The 22,817-nt window shown below is 45.8% G+C and overlaps 1 protein-coding gene across 1 annotated transcript in view; it reads left to right on the forward strand.

Moving 5' to 3' along the window:
- The window catches only part of ARHGAP31 (Rho GTPase activating protein 31), a 65,498-nt gene that overhangs the window by 19,794 nt on the left and 22,887 nt on the right, over positions 1-22,817 (forward strand). Inside the window, exons 2-3 of the mRNA XM_072881950.1 lie at positions 19,963-20,065; positions 20,555-20,699. Of these exons, the coding sequence (XP_072738051.1) occupies positions 19,963-20,065; positions 20,555-20,699 (248 nt within the window). The remainder of the gene's footprint in view (positions 1-19,962; positions 20,066-20,554; positions 20,700-22,817) is intronic.

The following is a 22,817-nucleotide window of genomic DNA, read 5'->3' on the forward strand; positions in this document are numbered from 1 at the left end:
AAAGCTTCGATGACAGTGCCGGGATGGGAGGTTCTGGAGACCTGGAGACAAGGCATTGTCTGTTTTGAGAGTGCTTGACCACAGAACGACCTTCCTTAAATGAAGCCAAGCTGCAGACAAATATGACCTTTTTTGAGACATGCTGCAAAATTCCTCTTTGGCCAGGGCCCTTTTCTGCTGTAACTGGAGAAAATGAATTTGTAATAAGCAGTGGGGAAAAGCATTGTGGTAGGAAAAGATTGATTGAACCAGAGAGGTGCAGAGCAGAGAGCAAGAAGAGCCTCAGCTCCTTCCTAAATATGATCACATTCTTAACATGATGGCTACCAGGGAGGTGCAGTAGACCCGTGCTACTCAGGCTCTTCAGGCTGAAGCCAAGCACATTATTTCAGAACAGCTGAGAAGCCGGGGCTGATATTTTGCAGCATGTTGGCAGGCAAAGCAGAGAGAGCAGCCCAAAAGTCCAGGAAGCCCTGAGGATCCCCCTTGGTAAAAAGACTTCGGGTGGGCAGAGGAGTGATGCTAAGGCAATCCTTACTGGCCAGTACAGGCTAAAAGTGGTTCCTGTGATGGGACAGAGAAATGTGGCCTGTAGTTGGTAGTTGACTCATAGCCTATCTTTTTCCCTGTCCCTCCTGTGAACCGCCCTGTGATGCTGTGACAGCAGGCAGATACATTTTGCAGGTACTTCCCACAGCTCAGGCAGAGCCTGCTGGGCTCTGCACAGGCTCTCCTATAACCTCGCAGGGAACAACATGGGTCAGGATGGCCGGCAGTGCTGTCTGCCCCTACCCCGCAGTGCTGCCAGTGCTGACCAAGGAACAGCCTGTAGCCAAGGAGGTCCCGGGTCATCTCAGAGCGTCCCCGAGGATGTCTGGGGAGGTGACAGGAGGTGTCTGGGGTAGGACATGCTGGTGTCCCCCCACTTGGACTTGAAATAAACCATTTCCACTTGGAAGTCAGCAGAGAGCTAGAACAGCTGTGAGGGCTGTGAGCTCTGACAGCCCAGCAGCCTGTTGGCTCAGGAGGCAGCAGTAACGCCTATATTTTGAATCCTCCTCCAGAAAAAGCAGGGAATGTCTGAAGGGGTGGATATCCATCCCAATATCTGAGGAGAGCCTTGACTTCCTAGCATGGCTTCCTGTCCTCCTGGCAGCATCAGCAGCTGCTGGTTTGGAACAAACAGTCTGCGTGTCCCTGTGCGAGCCAGGGCAGCTGGAGGTGGATTTGTTTTCTGTTGATTTCATGGCAGTGTTGCTGCTTCAGGCCACTGCCTTGGTGTGAGGAACAACAACATCCTAGAGGAGACACCCAGTGAATTGCTGACTGCTCCACAGCTACCCAATCTGCATGCCCAGCGTGGGAAGCCGTCAGACCACCCTGACGGCATCAACAAAGCCATCATGTTTGCTGACATTTCAAGGGAACAGAGAAGGCGACAAAAGCTGGGAACAAAAGCTAGGAACAAAAGTCTTTGATCCAGTTTAGAGCTGCAGTTGGAAGATATGGGCCTGAATCATAAATGCCAGATCCAAGTGCCTTTTTGCTGGGGAGGGATTTTAAACCTCGGTCCAGGACCCAAAAGAGGGGCTTGAGTTTGGTCTCCATTGGAAGGCAATTATGCTGAAAACTGAATGCCCTGTAAAATGAAAATGAAAAGTAAAGAAGAACCAATGGATAGCTGAGGAGATGGAAGAAGTCAGAAGACAGGGAATGCAAGAAGTTTGGTATAACTGATCTGTGAACAGATAGTTCTTTTCCAGTGAATTCAGGCCTCCCTTCCCACCCCCCACCAACCTCCCTTCCCTGAAATGATCTGAAATAATGGAGTTTCTCCCCAGATGGCCTCTGGGTAGCTTCTTACCATTATTGTGGTATTTAGTTATGAGAGAACCACTCGAGGAAAAAAAAGAAAAGAATTAGAAGTGAGACCAAGCCACAAAGCATGGATCCAGTTCCAAACATTCCCAACCATACTGAAGTCTGGTCTTTTGGTACAAGGCTAACTTTTAGGACAACCAACCCAAAAAGTTGCTCCGAGAATCTGATCGGCAATCTCTGACTCAAAACTTCTTCTGAGGTTTTAGTCCATGTGTCCAGATTTTGGCTAGAAGGTTGGGTAGGGAGGGTCTTTCTGGTATGGTAGAAGCCTGGGAAGAATTAAGCCTCTCCCAGAAAAACACATCTGTGTGAGACTTTCAACTGGACTTTCTGAGTCAGTGATTCTGATAAGCCAGTTGCAATCTCTGCATGTTTTACCAACTTCTGAACTTTTGAAGGTAAGTCTCTATTTACCAGGAGTTCAGATACAAGAAAACTGTCTGTGTGGTTTAGTTACAGAGTGGGAATCAAAGCTGTGGGCTCTAACCTTAGCTCTTCCACCAACTCATTGCATGATCTCAGGCTGCCAACTCATTTCTGTTTCTCATTTTTTGCACCTATGGCATGAGAACGATACTTATCCTCTGTTAATTCATGACTCCTTGCCGAGGGGTTAGATTTTTGCTGATGGAAGCAAAGCACAATCTGTGAGATTGTGCTGGGGTTTTATCCTCACAATGGGGGACGTGAGATATGAGCAAGATTTCAAATGAGGGTTTTTTGTATCTCGAGGGTTGAAAAGCAAACCCTAGGACACTCGCCTTCTTTTTATCTTGTTCGTTGATGAGAAACACACACAATATTCTGGGCTTCAGCTTGCAAGGAACGGTGCTGCCGTCCTCAGAAGCGTCCAGAGAGGAGCAAACACTAGCCAGTCATTGATGATATCACTTGATGTCCATTAGAGCTGGTTCCTGTTTTGCACTGTGCTCCATCTTCCCCTACCGCAAGACTTCCTTTCATCTGGAGTTGGAATAAAAAAGTAGAAACTTCCCCTAAATAAAAATTCTCCAAAAGGTTATACTATGTTGAAAATAATTATATGGAAGTAAACATATTTCACCTTCTAGAAACAATATATTTGAATGTTTCTTTGGTTGAAAAATTGAACTGAATCCCTGAGTTCTGGTGAAACATTTTGATTCTGTGAAACACTTTCCCACTGGAAAATCATTCTGCTGGAAGACTTTCAAGTAGCCTTTCTTCCCACATGCTTTAGTATCCAATTTAAACTCCAGCTGCTGGTTGCGGTTGTCCCTTGTTGTAGTGAGTGCTGGCACTATATGCTTTCCTTTATAATTAACACAGAAAGCTCTTCCAAGGGATCGCACTGTGGTTTAAAAGGCATCGCCTGATAACGACATGGGAAGGCCGGCAAGATTGTTTTGTCTTTGTCACAGCAGCCCGTGCAGGACCGTTCCCTTCAGAGTAATCTCCTGCCTAATTCTAAATATCCAGGCAGCATGGCTCCCACCCCCTCCCTTGAGAAGGCAATTCTACAACATGATACTATGTCTCACTCTGAGGAGGTTTTTCCTACCATTCAACCTAAATTTCCCCTCATAATTTCATTCAGTCACTCCTAGTTACAACCCCTTGATCATCCAGAACAAGTCCTTTCCCCCGGTGGTATTTGCACCCCGTGCAGACCCCTATGGTGCGCGTTCGTTTCTCTCCTGGTAATTTGGGCCAGCTGTGCCTATTTACCACCGCCACTTTGTTCTGCCTTGCGAGTCAGTCCCTGCAGATCATCAGAGTTTCTGCTCCTTTTCTCTTCCTCCTCCCCATATGCAGTGTGGTATCCTGTTTTCCTTGTAACTGTAGCCATGCTACAGGGCTAAAAGATTCAAGGATTTTTCCATTAATAAACCCCACGCCCTTTTCCTGGTCAGTACATTGCTTAAGAGGGATTGAGGTAATTCATTCACGAATAGCAAGCTGTACTAAAAGAGAGGGAGAGCGCGACAGGAAAATGTGAGCTCGGTGGAGCCCGTTTCTCTCGCACACTCCTTCGTCAAAGTGCAGTTTTGCTCCCAGAGCAGCTTTGGAAATGGTGTCCCATCCTGCAAAGCACTCACAGGTTTTAGCTGGTGCTGCCAGCTGCTAGGCACCTTCCAGAAAAGCCACTGGAGCTCCCTAAAAAGTGCGGGGAGGTATTTTCTCCCAGTCCCCCATCCTGCTTTCATGTGCGAGCAGTGGCACAGCTCCAGCTGAGTTTAGCCATGCAGGGCACATCTTCTCCAGTCAGGAATGCTTGCCTAAATGTCAGCGCTGTGAATTTCAGTGCCTTTGCCAGCTTCTGTGAGAATGTAGGTGGGCTTTTTTCCTTTGCATCTTACACCTGCACCAGCCATCAAGATATTGCTATTGCACCTTGAGTAAGAATTTCTGCTTGTGAGGAAAACTAAGCCCCAGTTCACTCTCTTGCACCTCCACTGGCTCTGCCAGACTTGGGGCCACATTTACTGCTGGCTAGAGTTGCATAAAGCTGGAGTAATTTTTTCAGCCTCTGTGGCAATTTATACCCAAAGGTTGGAAGTGTAACCCTTTGCTTAGTTCCTACAGTGACACAGGAAGGTGACCAGGCAACAGATAGGAAAAGAAGGAGAAAATCACATTATAACAATATTGAAATACACATGAAACTCATCCCCAGAGGACCATTAGGAGCAGTAGTTGAGACTCTAAGGGGCAGGTCCTCCTTTGGTTGTTGCTAGAGGACCTAATAACCTGTTTGGTTATTGCTGGGGACCCCTTACTAAACAGCCTCCCCAGTTCACCCCTTTTGGCAGTAGTTTTACGTGTGATATAGAAAATGCTGGGGGACTCTCATTTCCCCAGTCATTCCCTAGGTAGGGGAAACCTCTGCTTGCAGGGGAACATGTCCAAATGTGAGCCAGCTCCTCTCCCTGTGCTGGAGGCCATGAGAGCCGCATGGCTGAAATGCTGCAGAGAGCAGGCAATGCCGCTGCCACGGCTGGCTATGCTCCTCATGCTCCTTACGTTGTGTGTCCCCACCACGACGGAGCCTGCAATTACACGTTCCTGGGCTGTTTCTTACACTGTGCAGCAAACCGATAACCTCCTGGTGGGAGCTGGGACAAGCCCATCAGCTTCTCTAATGGGACAAATGCAAACCTTGAATGCCATGGACTGTAGGGAGGTCCGAAATGGTGTCTGGTTAGGTTTTCCCTTCTCTGCTGGGGCAGTGGCTCATGCAATGGCAGTCTGTGGAGCTGAAGTGCTTCAGCTTGGCATAAGCCCTGTTCTGCAATCATCGTCCCGTTTCTCCACTGTTGATGAAACAGTGCTGGCAGCAGTAGAGATTCCTCCATTTGAAAGAATAAAAATGAAGGCAATGGTCTGGTGTAAAGGTCTTGGCATCTCCCACAGCTTATGACAGTGCCACTGGAGCACGGGGGCCGTGGCTGTAGCTTTTCTTTTGTGAGCTTACATTCCTTAGCAGTGGGAAATCGGCAGCTGTAATTAGTCTCTGATGTTCTCTGCTAATAAGTGATTTCTCTGGTACTTGCAAATACCGGCATCCCTGAGACATAGCTCTGTTGTTTTGACCTCTTATCTCTTCTCTCTCCTCCTCATTGAGAGGGACCCCAGATGTTCTTCAACATTGCTAGGGAAAAAACCATCCACCCCTGCTCCTCCCCGTTACATCCCTGTCTCCACTACCTTCCCCGCCCCCTCCCCCGGCTGCTGTGTAGGAAAATGGCTCCTGCTAGTCCTCATGGAAAAGGACACAGATGCCGGCAGGAAGCCCATTTGCTTTGGGAGGAAGAGGGTCCTGACATCAACAGGAAGCCCTGTGCAGCAGAGCTGCTCCTGCCTCCAAGCAAGGGGGGCCTTGAAAACAATGTCAGCTTGTGGTTTAGGACTCGCTGGCAGGAAACGCATGCACGCTGGTGTTTGCAGTGCAGAGGAAATGATAAGCACTACCTGGCCTGACTTGGAGCAGAGATAGCACAGTGAAAAAAAAAAAGGGGGTCGGGGGAGGAAAAAAAAGGTTGTTTTTCTTCACACTGGTTTGGAGCCTGTCCTTTGCCAAATGGAAAACAAAATAAAGAGCAAAATATGGAATGTGTCAGGAATCCGTTGGGGGGCTTGGAAACTGAGGAGCGCAATTGCGAAGTGACTAGATTTACTACTTTAGTAACAGCTGGATATTGCTTTTTTTTCCATTGTTAGCACTGAGAATGACCCTCAGCTTGATAACCCCTGGCATGCACATTTATTGAGAGACGAAGGGAGGGGGAGGCTTGTATCCCATGTGGAACTGGGGGGATTTTCTGTGTTGGAGAAAAGTCATTGGGACTACTGCTCCTGCTGGGGGCAGAAGAGAAGAGTAGCATGTAGACAGATATCTCTCCTGACTTGTCCCTACTAGGTGAGGGGATAGAAGCCTGTTTGGGGAGTAAGAAGATGGCATCATGCTGTAATATTTTATTCAGCATTGTTTCTTTTCCTCTTTTATTAGGGCCTGTAAAAGCCATATTGTGACTCCTTTAATCACTGACCTTCTGACAGAACTAGCTTCTGTTTCTGATACCCTTACCTCTCTGCCAGGCAGTTGCAGAGGTACAGTCCTTGCAGGTCAGCCTTGGAGAAACCATGCTGTATGCTCTGGGTGCATCTCAGTAGTTATGTGCCAACATCCTGGGGTGGAGATAGACACCAATGGCAGGGCAAGAAATATTTTCTTCTAAACAATCCCAGCCCAGCATCAGCCTCTAGAAGGCTGGGAGGCTGTGTGACACCATCTGCAAATGCTGTTCTGCCTCCTCTGCTGTCCTTGATGATTCTTGCAGGCTTTGGAGAGCGAGCGAGCTGCCCTCTTGCAACATATGCGAAGTGTTGATCTGCCACAAGGCTGGCAGATGGAGCAGTGCTGCATTCCCTGCTGTCTCTGAAAGAAACCCTGAAGGTGCGGCACCACATCCAGATGTTGAAGCCAGGCTGCTCAGCAGCTTCTTTTAGAGCTCTTTACCCTCCCTGGTGTATGGAAAGGAAAATGCAATCCCTGCTATCAAGTCTGTAAGGTACACTTTAGAGGACTGCAGCCCCTGGAGATGAAAAGGTGTAGCCAAAATGACCCATATCCCATGGGCTACCCTTCTTAACTAAGCTACTGAGTGAAACCAAAACACTGAGACTGGTGCTGGACTTGCTGATGTAGAAATCCATGCATGCTTAAGGAATCCACCCCCAAACCAACAGCTTTCCTTGGCTGAGAGTAAGTACTTCACCCAGAAAGGCCTTTAGGACAGTAGCAACATGCAGGGCAATGCACTAGCTAAATGCACTTTGCGTGGGACAGGAGAGCATGGAAAATGTCTGTGGCAATGGCTCATTCTCTGGCTGGCTGAGCAAGCTTCAACAAGAAAGAGGACCAGCATATAGTGACGTATCCCCCAGACCTATGACATCAGCCTAGCACGATGCAGCTTTTGACTCTGTAAATACCACCTTTAGGTATTAGGCTTTGATTGACACCTTATTAAAAAAAGCTATTTCTCTCAGAAGAATTTCCTGGTAATGCACATGAAACCTCTCACAGACACATAATATACATACATAAATGAATATAATTGTATATGTAAAAATACATGCATACATGTATATGTATGCACACACATATATATGTTGATACATACATAGATATACATTTATTTATGTATAGAGGTATGTGTGTCTGACCAGGTGCTGCTTCTGGCAGAATTTTCTCCATGCTGCTTGGACTCAGAAACTGAGCCCACAGGCTGTGTCGATTGTATGCCCTGGGCATTACTTAGGATGGGTAGAACAGCACCTCGTTTCACCAGACAAACATCAGCAATCCGAGTCACCCACAGCTTAATCCTCTTCAAATAAAGACTGACTTGTTTTCAACCTCCTCTGAGCAGAGCTGGGAGGAGCATTTCTAGGTGATTTTTGACTGCCAGCAGCGGTCTTAATTCTCCACTCTGTGTTGAACCTCACACCATCATTTTATGCTCCTGTAGAGCTGGTGAAAATGCTTCTATCATTCACCTTGTTTGCTAGTATTTGCATACCATGGTAAGAGGTAAGAGAGAGAAGAACAAACAGATTTTTTTTCTCTTGTGGAAAATACTGCTGAATTCAATGGGATTTTTTGTATGAGTGTGGTTCTTTGGGTCAGGCCCAGACAGCCTTGCAATGAAAACACTCAATCTAAATATATGCTCAGCAACTGAGCAAAGATGGAATGGATTTTGTGCTGCTTGGCTTCAAACTATAGTGACTGATTATTGCTAGTGCCTTCGCATATTTGTTTTCAATCAGATTGACATCATAAAGCCTTATTTACTTTGTCTCAAAAGTCTGTTTTCATTTGCCTTTCACTTCTCATTTGCAGCCTTTATGGGCTTGTATTTAGGCTCCTCATCTGTCTGTCTGTGATATATAATGATCCTCAGCAATTTTCCCTGCTCTTTGCCCTAAGTTGTTGACTATCCGTAAAACAGCCCATTTGGAATAACCTCTGGAAATTGCTGTATCCACTCTTCACTAGGAGAGCCCTAGAGGCAAGATCAGTGAGAGGCCTGAGTGAAAGAACATTGCTGCATAATCTAATGTCAGTCTGCATCAGTCCATCAGTGTGACAGAGGGCAAAATAAAAAGAAGAGAAAAGATAGAAATATGTGCTGTGAGATTCAGCCATGCAATTTTTCATCCATATGAGAGCTTGATCCAGGACCAGCTTCTCTGTTACTTTGTACCTTGCTACCAAACGTTAACCTGGGCTCTCAGTGGGGTGATTGGCCCCTGCTCTCCCTTTCACACACCTGAGCTCATTGGCACTGCCATTCTGCATTAGCTGGCACAGCTGGATGTGCATTTTAAGGCTTGGGAATGGCTGTCATATATGCTTGTAAATGACTTGCTGTGCAGCAAGGTGTGGATGGAGAACCACGAGTGCTGACGGACCTCCAGCCTACTCTTGCACATTCAAAGGGACAACAATAATTTCCTGGGAAAGAACCACAGAGAGAGCTGCAGAAAAGCTCACCTTGCTGCAGTATCAGAGTTCATGAGACAACTGCCCAGCTCCTTGCTTCACTCTGTCTTTTCACCGGCAGGATAACAACAGCATCATTTTTCCTGAAGCCTCCCAAGACCATCTATTTGGGAATTAGTTGCTTTGTCACCAGCATGCCATTACTATGAAAGTGGACTAAGGATTTGTCTAACAGTGAGATAGCATGACAGAACAGCACAGCAACTACAAACAAATTCTATATCCTATAGAAATTGCTATAGATTTCAGTGTGTGGAGGTGGTGTTTGTGAAAGGCACAGTAAAAAGGACTTCAAAACTGTTTAACTAGTAGCTGGTATTTTTCAGATGCATGTCAAGATCTAAGCACCCAGAATTTCTTTCTAACAGCCCCAAAGGCTTCCTTATAAAGAGAAACCTGGAATCCCTATTGCCTGGCACACTAAAGTTCGAGTTGAAAAGGAATAAGGAACAAACTAACACTTACAGCCAGGTAGGGAGTATGTGTTGATCCCCTTGAATTGCCTTTCTCCAGATTCTGGGATCCTAAGAATCCCGTGTAAAGTTCCCACATGTCAAGGGAGATGTTGGTTTCTACACTCTTTTTGCAGTCAAGAAATGGGTGTAAGAGCTTACAAGTCACCTCTAGAGTAATTTTGGGACTGTTAGAAACTGAGCAAGTCTGCATCAACTAGCAGGCTCAGGTAAAAGATAGAGACCGTGCACTGTTTGTTTTCTAACTTGCTTCTGAAGCCCTTGTAAATGAAAACATATAGGTCAAAATCTGTTAAGAGGAGGAAAAAACTTATGAAGTCCATATATTTTCCTTGCTTTGTTGCCAGCAGTTAAGTAGGTTAGCATGGCTTACATTGGTGTCCATGCTTAAGAAGAGAGCGGAGAAAGTAAGGAAAACATGATACAGTGTGACACCTGCAGTCCATAAGCTTGTTTATTGATCTGGGTGAAAGACAGTGGGCACTCAAGAGACTTCAGATGGAGCCTACATCACTGGCCGTCCATCCCAGCGCTCAACACTTACTGCACTCTTCCCTTGCAGGCTGCTTCTCCTGGCTCCCTTCTGCTGCAGCATTGGCATTGCCCTGCTCACTCCTGCGCTCCATCAGCGCTGATGCAGCCTTTGGATTTGGTAGTGGTTTTAGTATGTGTTGTCAGAAACGAGGTTAATAGCAGAATTCCTGTCTCACAGCCTGCTTATCCTCATAGTATCTAGGCATTTACCGAGGCGGAGGTCAATTCATTATATGCAGCTTCAAAACTATTCTGATCTTTTCTATACTTATACCTGAGTCCCTTTTCTGAGACAGCATAAATTGTCCCATTACTCCTACCTCCAGAATTAATGACCCCTATTGCTTGTGCTGTGGTGAACAAAAAGCTGTACAATATCCACCCTAATCTGCTATGGATCAGAGGTATTAGGATTCAAATGGCTAGCTGAGGATGTGCACAGCTCATTGACCTGCCCTGCAAAACCTAAGCCTCTGTTTTCCGAGGTGGCTGTACCACAGAGTCATAAAAGTTAGGAGTGGAGATATCCTGTTCAGCTATCTGGTCTTTTTTTGCAGGAAACCCACAGCAGGATGTTTTCCTAACAAAATCATTCTAGTATTTAGTACAACCTTGTCATGGTTTAACCCCAGCCAGCAACAAAGCACCACACAGCCCCTCGCTCACCCCCCCCAGTGGCATGGGGGAGAGAATCGGAAGAGTAAAAATGAGAAAACTTGTGGGTTAAGTTAAAGACAGTTTAATAGGTAAAGCAAAAGCCGCGCACACAAGCAAAACCAAACAGGGAATTCATTCCCTACTTCCCATCGGCAGGCAGGCAGGCATTCAGCCATCTCCAGGAAAGCAGGGTTCCATCATGCGTAATGGTTACTTGGGAAGACAAATGCCATCACTCCAAACGTCCCCCCATTCCTTCTTCTTCCTCCAGCTTTATATGATGAGTGTGATATCATATGGTATGGGATATCCCTTTGGTCAGTTGGGGTCAGCTGTCCCGGCTGTGTCCTCTCCCAACTTCTTGTGCACCCCCAGCCTGCTCGCTGGTGGGGTGGTGTGAGGAGCAGAAAAGGCTTTGACTCTGTGTAAGCACTGCTCAGCAGTAACGAAAACATCCCTATATTATCAACACTCTTTTCAGCACAAATCCAAAGGACAGCCCTATACTAGCTACTATGAAGAAAATAATTAACTAATAATTATTAATAAGAAGAAAATAAAATAATAATTAACAAAACCAGCACATTCTCCACCCCTTATTCCATACCATTTACATCATGCTCAGGTCTCACACTATCCAATACATTGTCATTATCCACCACTCCCCTTCCCATCCTTTGATATAATACACAAATATCATTCCCTTAGTCTATGGACCACCCTGTGAAATGTCTGTAAAATGTCCATAAATGTCCACAAATGTCCACAAAATGTCCATTGAGTTAATTTAGTCCATGACTTTTAGCTCCATCTGTTATGGTGGTCACTCAGGACAGGAGAGGTCATGTGTTGTGTGGAGTTACTGGGCACCAAAGCCAGCTCAGGTTGGGTCACTGCCGTGCTTGCACTGCTTCTTGTAAGGCTTGTCCTCCATTGGTTCGGGTGGTTCCTGCACTGCTGTAGTAATTCTTATAACATGCAACTCAAATAATGGGTTACGATAATTTAAAGGTATTTCCACTACAGTCTCCACCCCTGGTCCCTTTGGACCAGGTTATAGGGTTTAACATTGCAATGAACTCCTCCCCTTGCTCCTAGCCTGGCTAGCAACAAGGGGTTCCTGCTATAGTAATTCCCATAACATGCAACTCAAATCCTAGGTTACAACAATTTAAAGGTATTTATTTCCATTACAATCTCCACCCCTGGTCCCTTTGGATCAGACCATAGAGTTTAACATTGCAATGAACTCCCCTTGCCCCCGCTCCGGCTTGGACTTATCAACAGACTGCGGTCCCTTAGGGGTGTACCTGCTCCAAGTGGAGCCTTATCTATGAGCCCCAGTCTCTTCAGGGGTACACCTGCTGCGTCATAGATCTCTCCACAGCCACAGTTGCTTTGAGGTGCACCTGTTCCAGCATGGGCTTGTCCATGGGCCACAATGCCTTCAGAGATATACCTGCTCCAGTATGGCCTTACCCACAGCCACAGTCCCTTCAGAAGTAAACCTGCTCAAACATGGCCTTACCCATGCCTGCAGCCCCTCCAGCAGTGTACCTGCTCTGTCATGGGCTTATCCATGGCCACATGCTTTGAGGTGCTCCAGCATGACCTCATGCACAGCCACAGATGCTTCAGGATGTACCTGCTGCAGCATGGACTTATCCACAGCCACAGATGCTTCGAGGTGTACCTTCTCCAGCGTGGACTTATCCTTGGGCCACAATCCCTGCAGAGGTATACCTGCTGTGGCACACACATAACCACAGCCACAGACACTTCGAGATGTACCTGCTCTGGTGTGGACTTGTCCACAGCCACAGATGCTTCGGGGTGTCCTGCTTTCACGTGGACTCATCCACAGGTCACAGTCCCTTCGACTCGAGTTCACACTGGAGTGCCAGCCTGTCCGGTACAGCAGCACAGAAACAGCAGCGATGCCCTGGCCATCTGCCAGCCCAGGCGCATGGCCATTGCTGTTATCAAAATGTTCCCAGGCACAGCACAATAAGATGATCAGCAGTACAGCAGTACAACAAGCAGCGAAAGCAAAAGGCAGCCACTAACAAGCACTAGACTCTACTATACAGTGAGGCAAGCAAGCCCCATGGCAAGCACAGAAGCCTGCCAATTAATAGCTAAACAGCAATAACAGCTATAAATTGATCTAGCACATTCCAATCAAACCTGTCATTATCTCAAACTGTTCGAGTCCCACATTGGACGCCAAAAAGGACTGTTGTGGTTTAACCCCAGCCGGCAACTAAGCACCACACAGGCCCTCGCTCACTCCCCCCCGGTGGGATGGGGAAGAATTAGAAGAGTAAAAATGAGAAAACTTGTGGGTTAAGTTAAAGACAGTTTAATAGGTAAAGCAAAAGCCGCGCACACAAGCAAAGCAAAACAAGGAATTCATTCCCTACTTCCCATGGGCAGGCAGGTGTTCAGCCATCTCCAGGAAAGCAGGGCTCCATCAGGCGTAATGGTTACTTGAGAAGACAAACGCCATCACTCCAAACGTCCCCCCCTTCCTTCTTCTTCCCCAGCTTTATATGCTGAGCATGATATCATATGGTATGGAATAGCCCTTTGGTCAGTTGGGGTCAGCTGTCCCAGCTGTGTCCCCTCCCAGCTTCTTGTGCACCCCCAGCCTGCTCACTGATGGGGTGGTGAGAGAAGCAGAAAAGGCCTTGACTCTGTGTAAGCACTGCTCAGCAATAACTCAACAATGTTTCCAGCACAAATCCAGAACACAGCCCTGTACTAGCTACTATGAAGAAAATTAACTCTACCCCAGCCAAAACCAGCACAAACGTCTTTTCAAAAGTCCCTGCATGACAGAATCTGCCAGCTATGTCAAGGTACTTGTCAGATTTCAAAGGGGCATGGTGACCACCGGGGTTGAGAGTCAGCATTCAATGTCTGCTCGTTCAGTGCTTTCTCTTAGGCTTTCTTTGGTGTGTGTCGTTGATGAGCTGGTCAGGTCTGCCACAGGCTCTTTCATTTCTGCCTGGAACATCACAGTTGTCAGATCTGCTCTGGAAAATCAGGTGTTCCTACACATCTTATTTAGATATGTGAGATGTAAGCTGCGTATAATATCAATGGGAAAAAACCCTTCGATTGTGGTGCCATTGACTTCATTCAAACTCACACTCGGCCCGCAGGCTACGTTGAAATGCATTTGCTTGAAATCAGCGTGCCACATCCCAAACAGTGCTCAGTGTTTCCACTTCCCACTCAGTCCATGGAGGGTGATGGCTTGCAGCAACTGACAGATTCGAGACCTGTTTTTCCTACGTCTTTGCCCAGCAAAATTGCAACTGTGTTCAGGACGGTGCTTTCATCGCAGGGAATGGAACGGTTGTGATAAGCTTCATGACATCGCAGAGGCATTTCCCACAGAAGTAGAGGGAGGAAAAAAAAATGAAGTGTGTGACTTGTATGGCGATTCAGTTGTGCTGTCCATGCAGACAGGATCACCTCAGTGCCAGCTATTCGTCTTTTTTTAACTGTGTTTTATGTCAGCTAAGGGGGAAGAGGAGAGGAGGATTCTAACAAGGTGATTTGTTTTTAAGCCTGTTTGGTGGTGTTTAGCTATCTCATGCTATTCAAACACAGGTGTGTGTGTGCATGGGGGCATTGTGGTAGCTCAGCGCTAAGACCCAAACTAAACACTGGAATTTGATGGTGAGACAGTTTATTTTTTCTTCTTCCGTAAAATGAATTTAGTGCTGGTGAAAAGTATGCATAGACATCCTGCAGACTGAAGCCCTCTGTCTTTGTAGCAGTTACGTCCAGGCAGGGCAAACCCTTCCCATCCCCAGGTCTGCCAACTTCATCTCTGAGCAGGAGAGATGCTCTTCAGATTTTGGATGTGTGGTCCCTTCCATCCCTGGCCACTGCTGAAAAGGAGATGGTGAAAGGCAAAGGAGATGATACGTGGAGGCAAGGCAGGATTTATCCTTAGCTGCCATGGGTCAGGGCTATGCATTGGGGGGCAAACTGGAAGAGTCACCGCTGTGCTGGACCAGGGCTCGGGCGATCTGCAGGGAGGAGAGCACAGTTTGATCTCCTCTGGAATCTGTTTCTCAACCAACCTTACACCTAGTAAAAATCAGACAAGATCAGAAAAAAAAAAGAAGAAAGAAATGTAGTGAATCAGCATTAAAGCTCGTGATTTAAAGTAGGAAGCATCAGGAAATGCAGACAAATGTCACATCAGAGATACTGACTCTCAAGTATGTTGCCATTTATACAATGCTGTTCCTTTCCTGTGATTAGGAGGCCAAGTTAATATATTGGTATGTTCTAAAATGTGTACTGTTTTGTTATTTTTGTTTGTACAAAATAACAGCTCTTGCTTAGTACAGACTGAAACACTTATTTTTTAGGAGGAAATATTTCCTAATTTAGTAATTTAAATTGAAACAAGAGACTACGTTGACCTTTATTGTCATGCTATTGACATGGCATGATAGGAAGCATGCACTATTAATGAGGGCAATGGAAGACAATTAAGAAAAAAATGCTAATACATAACAAAACCAAAATGGTGAGATAAAAATGCCCACAACTTTTTTTATGGCACGGGATTCATTTTTGGGAGAAATTAATAAAAAACCCCAAACTATTTCCTGCAAGACAAATATCAAAGTTTATGTTTCAGGTGAAATGAAAGGTCTACATTTATTGTCCCGTTACTTGAACTAAAATTAAAATAAAATTAGAGAGGACGTGAAACCTCCTCCATGTGGCATAAACCAACCACTAAGGAGGACCTGCGTAGCTCTGTCACTAATTTCTATCCTCGTAAGGAGCCCTCTGAGAGAACAACAGAAGGATAAAGGCAAAAATGAAGCCTGCTGCTATTCAGGCCAGTTCAGTACAGTGTATCCTGCATACATGACCCAGTCTGCCTTAGCTAACTTTAAGCACAGTCTTACTGGACAGTATTCACCCTGACTGGTTTGGGTGGCTGACTTAGCAACCTCGTCCCTAGGGTCCTTCTGTAGCCCATGGAGACTAAAAGTTTCTTCTGGAAGGCGGCACTGAAGGCTACAGGGCATTGCTTGCATGTCCTGCTGGACCAGGGTCTTTCTCACTCTTTGCTGGCTTTGGTGGGACACCAGGAGGCCATCCTCCCACCAGTCATTAGGTGGGGTGACTCCCTCTCTTCCTAGTGTTCCGTCCTACTAGGGCTGCTTGGTGATTTAGTTAGGTGCATGCTTAAAGGTCTCCCTGGCTTTGATCCAAAATGCTCAGCCCTGTGCCAGATGAAGCCTTTGTCAGGCAGTCAAAGAGTGAGCACCTTACTCGCTGGTGGGGGGGTTTGGTGGGTGGTAGTACCATGGCTGGGAAGGGACAGGGGAAGTGAGAGATGCCTCCTTCCCAGCAATGCTGGGAGGCGAGAGGCTCAGCACACATCGTTGGCACTGGAAGCTGGTGGGATTGGGAGGGGAGGGGAGGGAGGCGAGATACCTGACCTAGCAGGAGCCGCACACATGTGTAAAGGAGGTGGCATGAGCTGTGGTCACGGAAAAGACCCTGGTGAAGGTGAATGTCTGTGTATGCTGAGCTCGGAGGTGAAATCCAGTGAGAGTGCAACAAGTTACTGCGACTGCCCTTCTGGTTTATTTTTGTCTAGGGGAAGAGAAGTATTGTCTTTTGTGTGCAGTATGTTTATAACCCAATTTCCCTTCAGCCTGATGCCTTGCTCCATGCTTTCTTCTCCTCCTCCATCTGGTTTCTATTGTAGCTTTAAATGAGGACAGTTTGGCTGTCTGGCAGAACAAGCGGGGTCTGTGTGACACCAGCTGCCTCTTCCAACTTCTAAGCCTCCAGCACAGTTTTAATTATAGAAGTGTCAAGATTGGACACCCCCCACCCCTTTCTGTGCCTGCACGCACATGCACAGCCCCTGCTACAAATCCCAATCCACGTCCGATCTTCCTTCGGGAGACACCCAGCTCTGTGATTTACGTGTCCCTTGTAACGCCAATACAGTCCTGTTGTAAAGTGCATGCTAGAGTCTGTACCACCCCGCATTCAGGGTTGATCACAGCCTTTCTTTTGGTTGATTGGGAGCCATGTCTGAAATAACCAAACCACCTCAGAGATGGCTGGAAGTGGGAGGGAGCCACTCACTGCCTCTCTAACCTCACCTCCCCCAAGTGCCCAAAAGACTCAGCTTTGTAGGAGATCAGAGCTGCTCAGGGATTTCAGAGCTGCAGGTTTTGCTCAAAGAAAACATTTATTGTGCTCCAGTTTCATACAAGCACTGCATTTAGGGGCTTGCTTTGCAGGAAGCTTACACAGTCCCTTCACCTCCAGGGATCTGAGGTCAAAGTCTGTAATTTTTGGTTGTGAGTGAAATGTGTCCTATGTGGGATTTTTCTTGACATCACAAAACCGCCACACATTTTGGTGTAACTGGCTGTTTCTCTTCATAAGAGCCAAAGACCTGGTAGGGCAGGAAATCATGTACATGGTGAGTTAAGGGCACTGGCAGAGGTATGTGAGAAGCCCAGGGCTGGAAAAGCAGGGAAGATTGCAGGGCTGGAGTAAGAGATATCTGCAGAGCTCCGTGCATGTTGTCTATCTGCAGTCTATAAGGTTGTCTCTGCTGTGGAGTCTTCACTCACTTTTAAAAATTAATTGAATTTTATATGTTTGCTACAGATTATTCCCCTCAGGCCCCTTTTTTTTGCTTAGCAGTCCTCAACAGATGGATCTAGCCTTCTCTGTTTTTTGTATAAGAGGTTTGCTTACCTGCCTGAGGCCTCTTGACCTAATTTATCCCAAGGAAACTTAAAACTCAGCAAAAAAAGAGTGTGATTTAAATGGTCTTACTTTCAAGAGGTCAAATTAGTCACAACAAACATCAGTATATGAATTTTTAATTGATGTGCTTATTCTTAACACTGAGGTTTTTAAAAGTATCTAATAAAGGGCCCTGTGGGCACGGACCTCATTTGTGTGGCAGCTAGGCACCATCATATGAAGTTTGGCTATACAAAAGACTATTTAATTTTTAAACAAACCTTGTCACGTGGCTGTCCTGCTGAAATAGGTTTTCTGTTCAATTAATTCTTCTTTTTCCAGGTGGCATGGAGTGGTTCACCCATTCTCCCACCCAAATGGATCTGAAGTGAACATGGATCTGCCTAGCTTTCAATTTTGCTGTTTACATTAGATTTATTCCCAGAGACCCCTACCAAGAAGGAAATCTTAATATGCCATGTATGCATAGCTCCTGCCACAAAGATGGTACAGCCTGACGAGACAGAAATGAAGAAGAGGCCTGAAGTCATTTGCTGTTCCTTTTTTTTTTATTTCTAGCATGCTCATCATCATATGAGCTGAGTTCCCTACTGTAGTTACCGATAATCAGGTCTTACTCAGAGATAGGAAGGTCCTTTTTCTTGATGTGTCACTTGGGCTTTTCTTGGTAGGATTTTAAGGAAATTTCATACTTTTCTTTTGCTCTGTCTCCTTCCACATCATCTAGTCCTCTTAGGAAGCGGGTGCTGTAGGCACTGAAAGGAATGCTTCCCATGTTCCTTTCGGAAGGCGCTGATATGCCTTCTCCTCAAAAGTCCTTGAGGAGAGAATCCTATAGCTCTGTGACTGCTGTGGACAAAGCTTTGACTCTGTAGACTTCACCTGTTCTCTTGGCAATTTCATGGTTTCCCATGAAGGTTGTTGTTGTAGTAGGCAAGGGCCCCTGCCAGAAGCTCAGCTGTTAGTCTTAGCCCAACAACTTGAGGGTCTTAAAAATCAGCCTAAGGGCTTTGAGTGTGACACAACATGGCTAATGTACCTGCATTATGAGTCCCTGCTCAAAAAAACATAAAGTCAAATTTTCCCTGTTGCTCTGAAGAGGCTCCTTTAGGTGAGGAGAATTAGTCTGCTTGGATCATTCAGGCTTCCAAGTAATCACTGGCACTTTGTGTATTCCTCCATTTGGGTTGGCCATGCTGAGAAGAGAAAAGACACACAAGAAGGACCTCTTTACCTCCCTCGGTAAGAGTCGGGAGGCAGAAAGGTAGCACTTCCCTAACTGACCGGGCTCAGTAATAGGGTCTCACTGAGGCAGGCATCAGCCCTCCTCACCAGAGCCTGTGCCCTGGGCTGCTTGGTAAGCGCAAGTCCACCTATGAGCTCGCTCTGGCCTCAGCAACACCCATGAGAAATACAACAATGTACCAGCTGTTTTTTGTTCAGGCTGCCCTTGAAGTGCTGTCTTTGGATGCCAACTGATGAAGCACATGTTAATATGTCATTATGGTCCTGAACAAAAAGAAGTCAGAGAAGGTCCAGCCAGAGGCATTATCTCTGTGGTGTCACAAAGATGCAGTAATTTCTATGCCTGGCTTTTCAGTCAAATGTGTGGCTTAGTCTGTTTTCTTCCATACAGCTTTCTGAATGTGCAGTGCAGCAGAGTCAGCATTACAGCACGGAACTTTAACTTCTGCATTTACTGACTTTTGTGCTTATGGCTGTGTGAAGCATTGCATTAAATACACAGCAGTTTCTAGCACCTAATAAGGAAGGGCTCTCTTACTGTTATTGTTATAACTAGGGTTGTTATAGTACTGGGGACAGGGAGGCTTGGTCTCACCAAGAGGATGAGGGTTTCCTATACCTATATAATGGGGAAAAAATAAACACAAGCTTTGGGTCCAGGTCTGGATGTAAATGTTGTGCCTCAGGCTCCTCTCAGCTTTAAGGCTGGTTAAGTCTTTGGCTGGTTATGTTGATGGAGTTTTTTGAAGCCAATGTCAGATTTTGTCAGTGTGCAGATCTAGTCAATATTTGAACTTTATACCCCCTCTGTGGGAGTTTATGAGCACTAAACTGTGGGTATGTAGGCTTATATGGAAGTGCGAATGCTTCTCTGATTTTTATCCAAGCCAATCAGACCTTCTGGCACGATTCAGTGAGGCTGGAGAAGTGAGGCTCTGTCTTGGGGAGGGGGGAGGTTCCCAGGACCTCATGCTTTACCTCATGCTTTCAATTAGAATTAAATTGCCTCTTCTTCTGGAAAGGAAAGAAAAGAAAAAGAGAGAGAAAGAAATGCTACCTTTCTTCCCACAATGTTTCTGTTATTTCGGGCTCAGTCATTGTCATATGGCAATGAGTGTGCCATGGCCCAACCATAGCGTATCATCACTCTACGAATTGGCTACGATCACTTTGTGGGGTTTATTTTTGGTTTGCCCTGTATTTCTCCCATTGCTGTACCCTTCCTTGCATCTGCAGAGAGCCTCTGCTGCTGTTTCATGAAACTGTCTCCTCTGTGGTGACTTGTGGAAGTTCTTGGTGTGTATTCATTGGGCATCTTGCCTTGCTTTCCTGTCCTAGTCCCCTACGTGCTGAAGAGCTGTGCGGAGTTCATTGAGACTCATGGCATTGTGGATGGGATCTACCGCCTCTCAGGAGTGACATCCAACATACAAAAGTTGAGGTAAGGGCAATCTGTCTGAGTGCCAGAGGGATTCGGTGATACTACTCAGTACCTTTTCGCTTTAGTCCCTCAGGCATAGATTGGGTCCAACAGAGCTCTACATTGATGCAGAAGAGAACTGTCTCTGAAGCTGGTAACAGGGAAATGCAACATTTCAGGGATTAGTCCATGAAAAAAAAAAAAATCTCCGTCTGCATCTATTAATGGGAAAGGCCTGGAGGGTCTCAGCACAAATGCTGAGTTGTTCTCTCTCACTTCAAGACAAAGCAATCTCTTTATATCAGTTTGAGGTCCACTCATGGAACTATGTTATGGAAACCAGAGACAAGTTGAAACCTCGGGGGCTGATCCTGGGAGACAGTCCGGGCCAGGCTGCAGAGACATCTCTGCTTCCAGTTTGTGTTTTCCTCAACTGTAAAAGGGTACTTAGGGTGGAGTACTGGAATGCTACAACTCCTATTCTCCTACACTGTCTCTATATTGTTTTAGACAAGAATTTGTTTCTGACCAATGCCCGGATCTGACAAGGGAAGTTTACCTCCAGGACATCCACTGCGTGGGGTCGCTCTGCAAGCTGTACTTCAGGGAACTGCCCAACCCTCTCCTCACTTATGAGCTCTACAAGAAATTCACGGTGAGACCCTTTGCTGTTCTCGTTCCTCTCCAGCAGCGTGGATGTGCTGCAGGTTTCTCCATGACAGCTGTTTGGGATTCACTCCAATGTCCTGGCTTCTGGTGCATCTATCTGTATAAACACTTCTCAGTGCTCTTCCTTTCTTGTCTTGTGCTGGCTCTCTTTCCCTGTCATTGTTTCTTTCCCCTTTTCATGTTTATTTCTCTCAGTTTCTCTGCTGTTTCCTCCCCTTTGTCTTGCTCATTTTTTCACTGCATTGCTTCCCTGCTGTTACTTTCTCCCCACTGTGCACCTCCTCCCAGAATTACTTATTCTTTTTCTTTTCCTCATTGCTGTCCATCACTGAGAGTCTTCTGGGTCACCTGGGGCTTGTGATCATAATCACAAGGGTGCGGTTTCCTCCTCCCTGTCCCTCTGACAGTCCCTGACACGTGCGCAAACTGATTGCTTAGCCCATGTGTAAAACACCAACTTTTCTGCATCTGTAGCACTTTTCACACAGTTTGTCAGAGTGCAAATGATGATACAGGTTATTCCAGCTATGGCATATCAGGTCCATCATGATCATGTCATAAATACAAACGACAGAGGAAAGTGGCAGCTGGCCAAGCAGAAATATCTAACCCTGTTCGAAAGGATTATAATTCAGAGAGTACTAACTTGATTCTGCAGAACAACCATAGATTATACATGGATACCGTTGGACCCTAGGAGCAGACTGCGGGGAAGCAGAAAAATGAGACCACAAAGCCTGAATTTTTAAGAGAGTTGGCTAATTTTGATGACAGATAATATTTTATTAAAAGGTGGCACAGCAAGCTATGCTTGTTGTTAAGGTTGCCTGCTTCTTACCGCTCTAAATCCACTTTCAGTTGTTTATGACACCAACAAACTTAAAGCCGGTCATTCAGGCTGAAATCTTATGTGCCAGAGGTGTGAATTTTCAGCTAAAAGCATTCACCAGCTTCTTAAAACGACTGGGGTAGGGGGATGGGAAGGATTGTTTCCTCAGTGTTAGAAACATCCGTCCTTTGTTAAGAATTTCTGTCATCCTACTCTTTCCCATTTGCTGGGAGGTGGAGGGGACAGACATCACCAAAAATGTCAGATGTTGCAGAGAAGAGTTTTGCAAAATCATGTCCAAATGAAATGGGAAGTGACAAGCAACCTTAGCTTCAGGTGTTGCTGTCTGCATTGCCTCTAGCCTGAATCAAGCACTTCCAAATGGCGCTCCTATGGCACAGGAGGCACCGAGAGAGACCTGCAGGGTCCACAAGAAGATGTTCTCCAAAGAGTCCCTGCTGCCCACTGTGGGAAAAGGCAGGCACAACTATGCCAGGGGGCTTGCTCTATGGCAAAGCCAGATGGGACCAGACACGCAGCAACATGCTATAAGAAGTCAGGTAGCTCTTAGGGACTACAACTGAGCTGGGGAACACAAGGTGGGAATTGGCTCACTGTGCTGCCTGACAGGTATGCAATAGCGTTGGGTATCTTGCTGTTTTGATGCCAAATTTTAAGTAACGTTGGTCTGTGTTTCAAGGTGATGTATAGTCAAAACTGCAGTCAAAATTCTGAGCAGATCTGAAAAATTGACCTATATCCTCAGGATATAGAGATCCAGAGGATATAGAATAGGAGCTCTAAACTAGAGACAGTCAAGAAGAATAGGACCTTGAAAATATAGCATATTATTCAACCATTCACAGTGACTGATGAGTCTCATTCTTGTTGAAGCTGTCCGGCTGGTGTCTTTCTGGCTATCAGTACTGATTTATGAAAGAAAAATCTGCTAAGGGAAACATGAAGATTTAGATGGAAACTTTTTTTAGGAAAGAATGTTTGCTGAAAAGTGCAGTTTTGGGATGACGACTTGCAGATTTTCGTTAGATACATTTGGTAAATAGTTTCATTCAAAACCAAAAGGGAAAACACTTCTGTAACTGTCTAAATGTTTCTTTTACAAATACTTTCTAAAGGAAATGTTTCAAAATTAAATCAAGACATCAAACTCGTAAATAAAACATCTTCCAGAAAAGGGTTAAACAGCCCCAAATTTAAATGATAATTTATTTGATTTTTGGTTGAGTGTGATGCTTTGGTCAACCTTGAACATTT

Source organism: Ciconia boyciana, chromosome 1 (genome assembly GCF_034638445.1).
Source record: "Ciconia boyciana chromosome 1, ASM3463844v1, whole genome shotgun sequence".
NCBI classification, from domain to species: Eukaryota; Metazoa; Chordata; class Aves; order Ciconiiformes; family Ciconiidae; genus Ciconia; species Ciconia boyciana.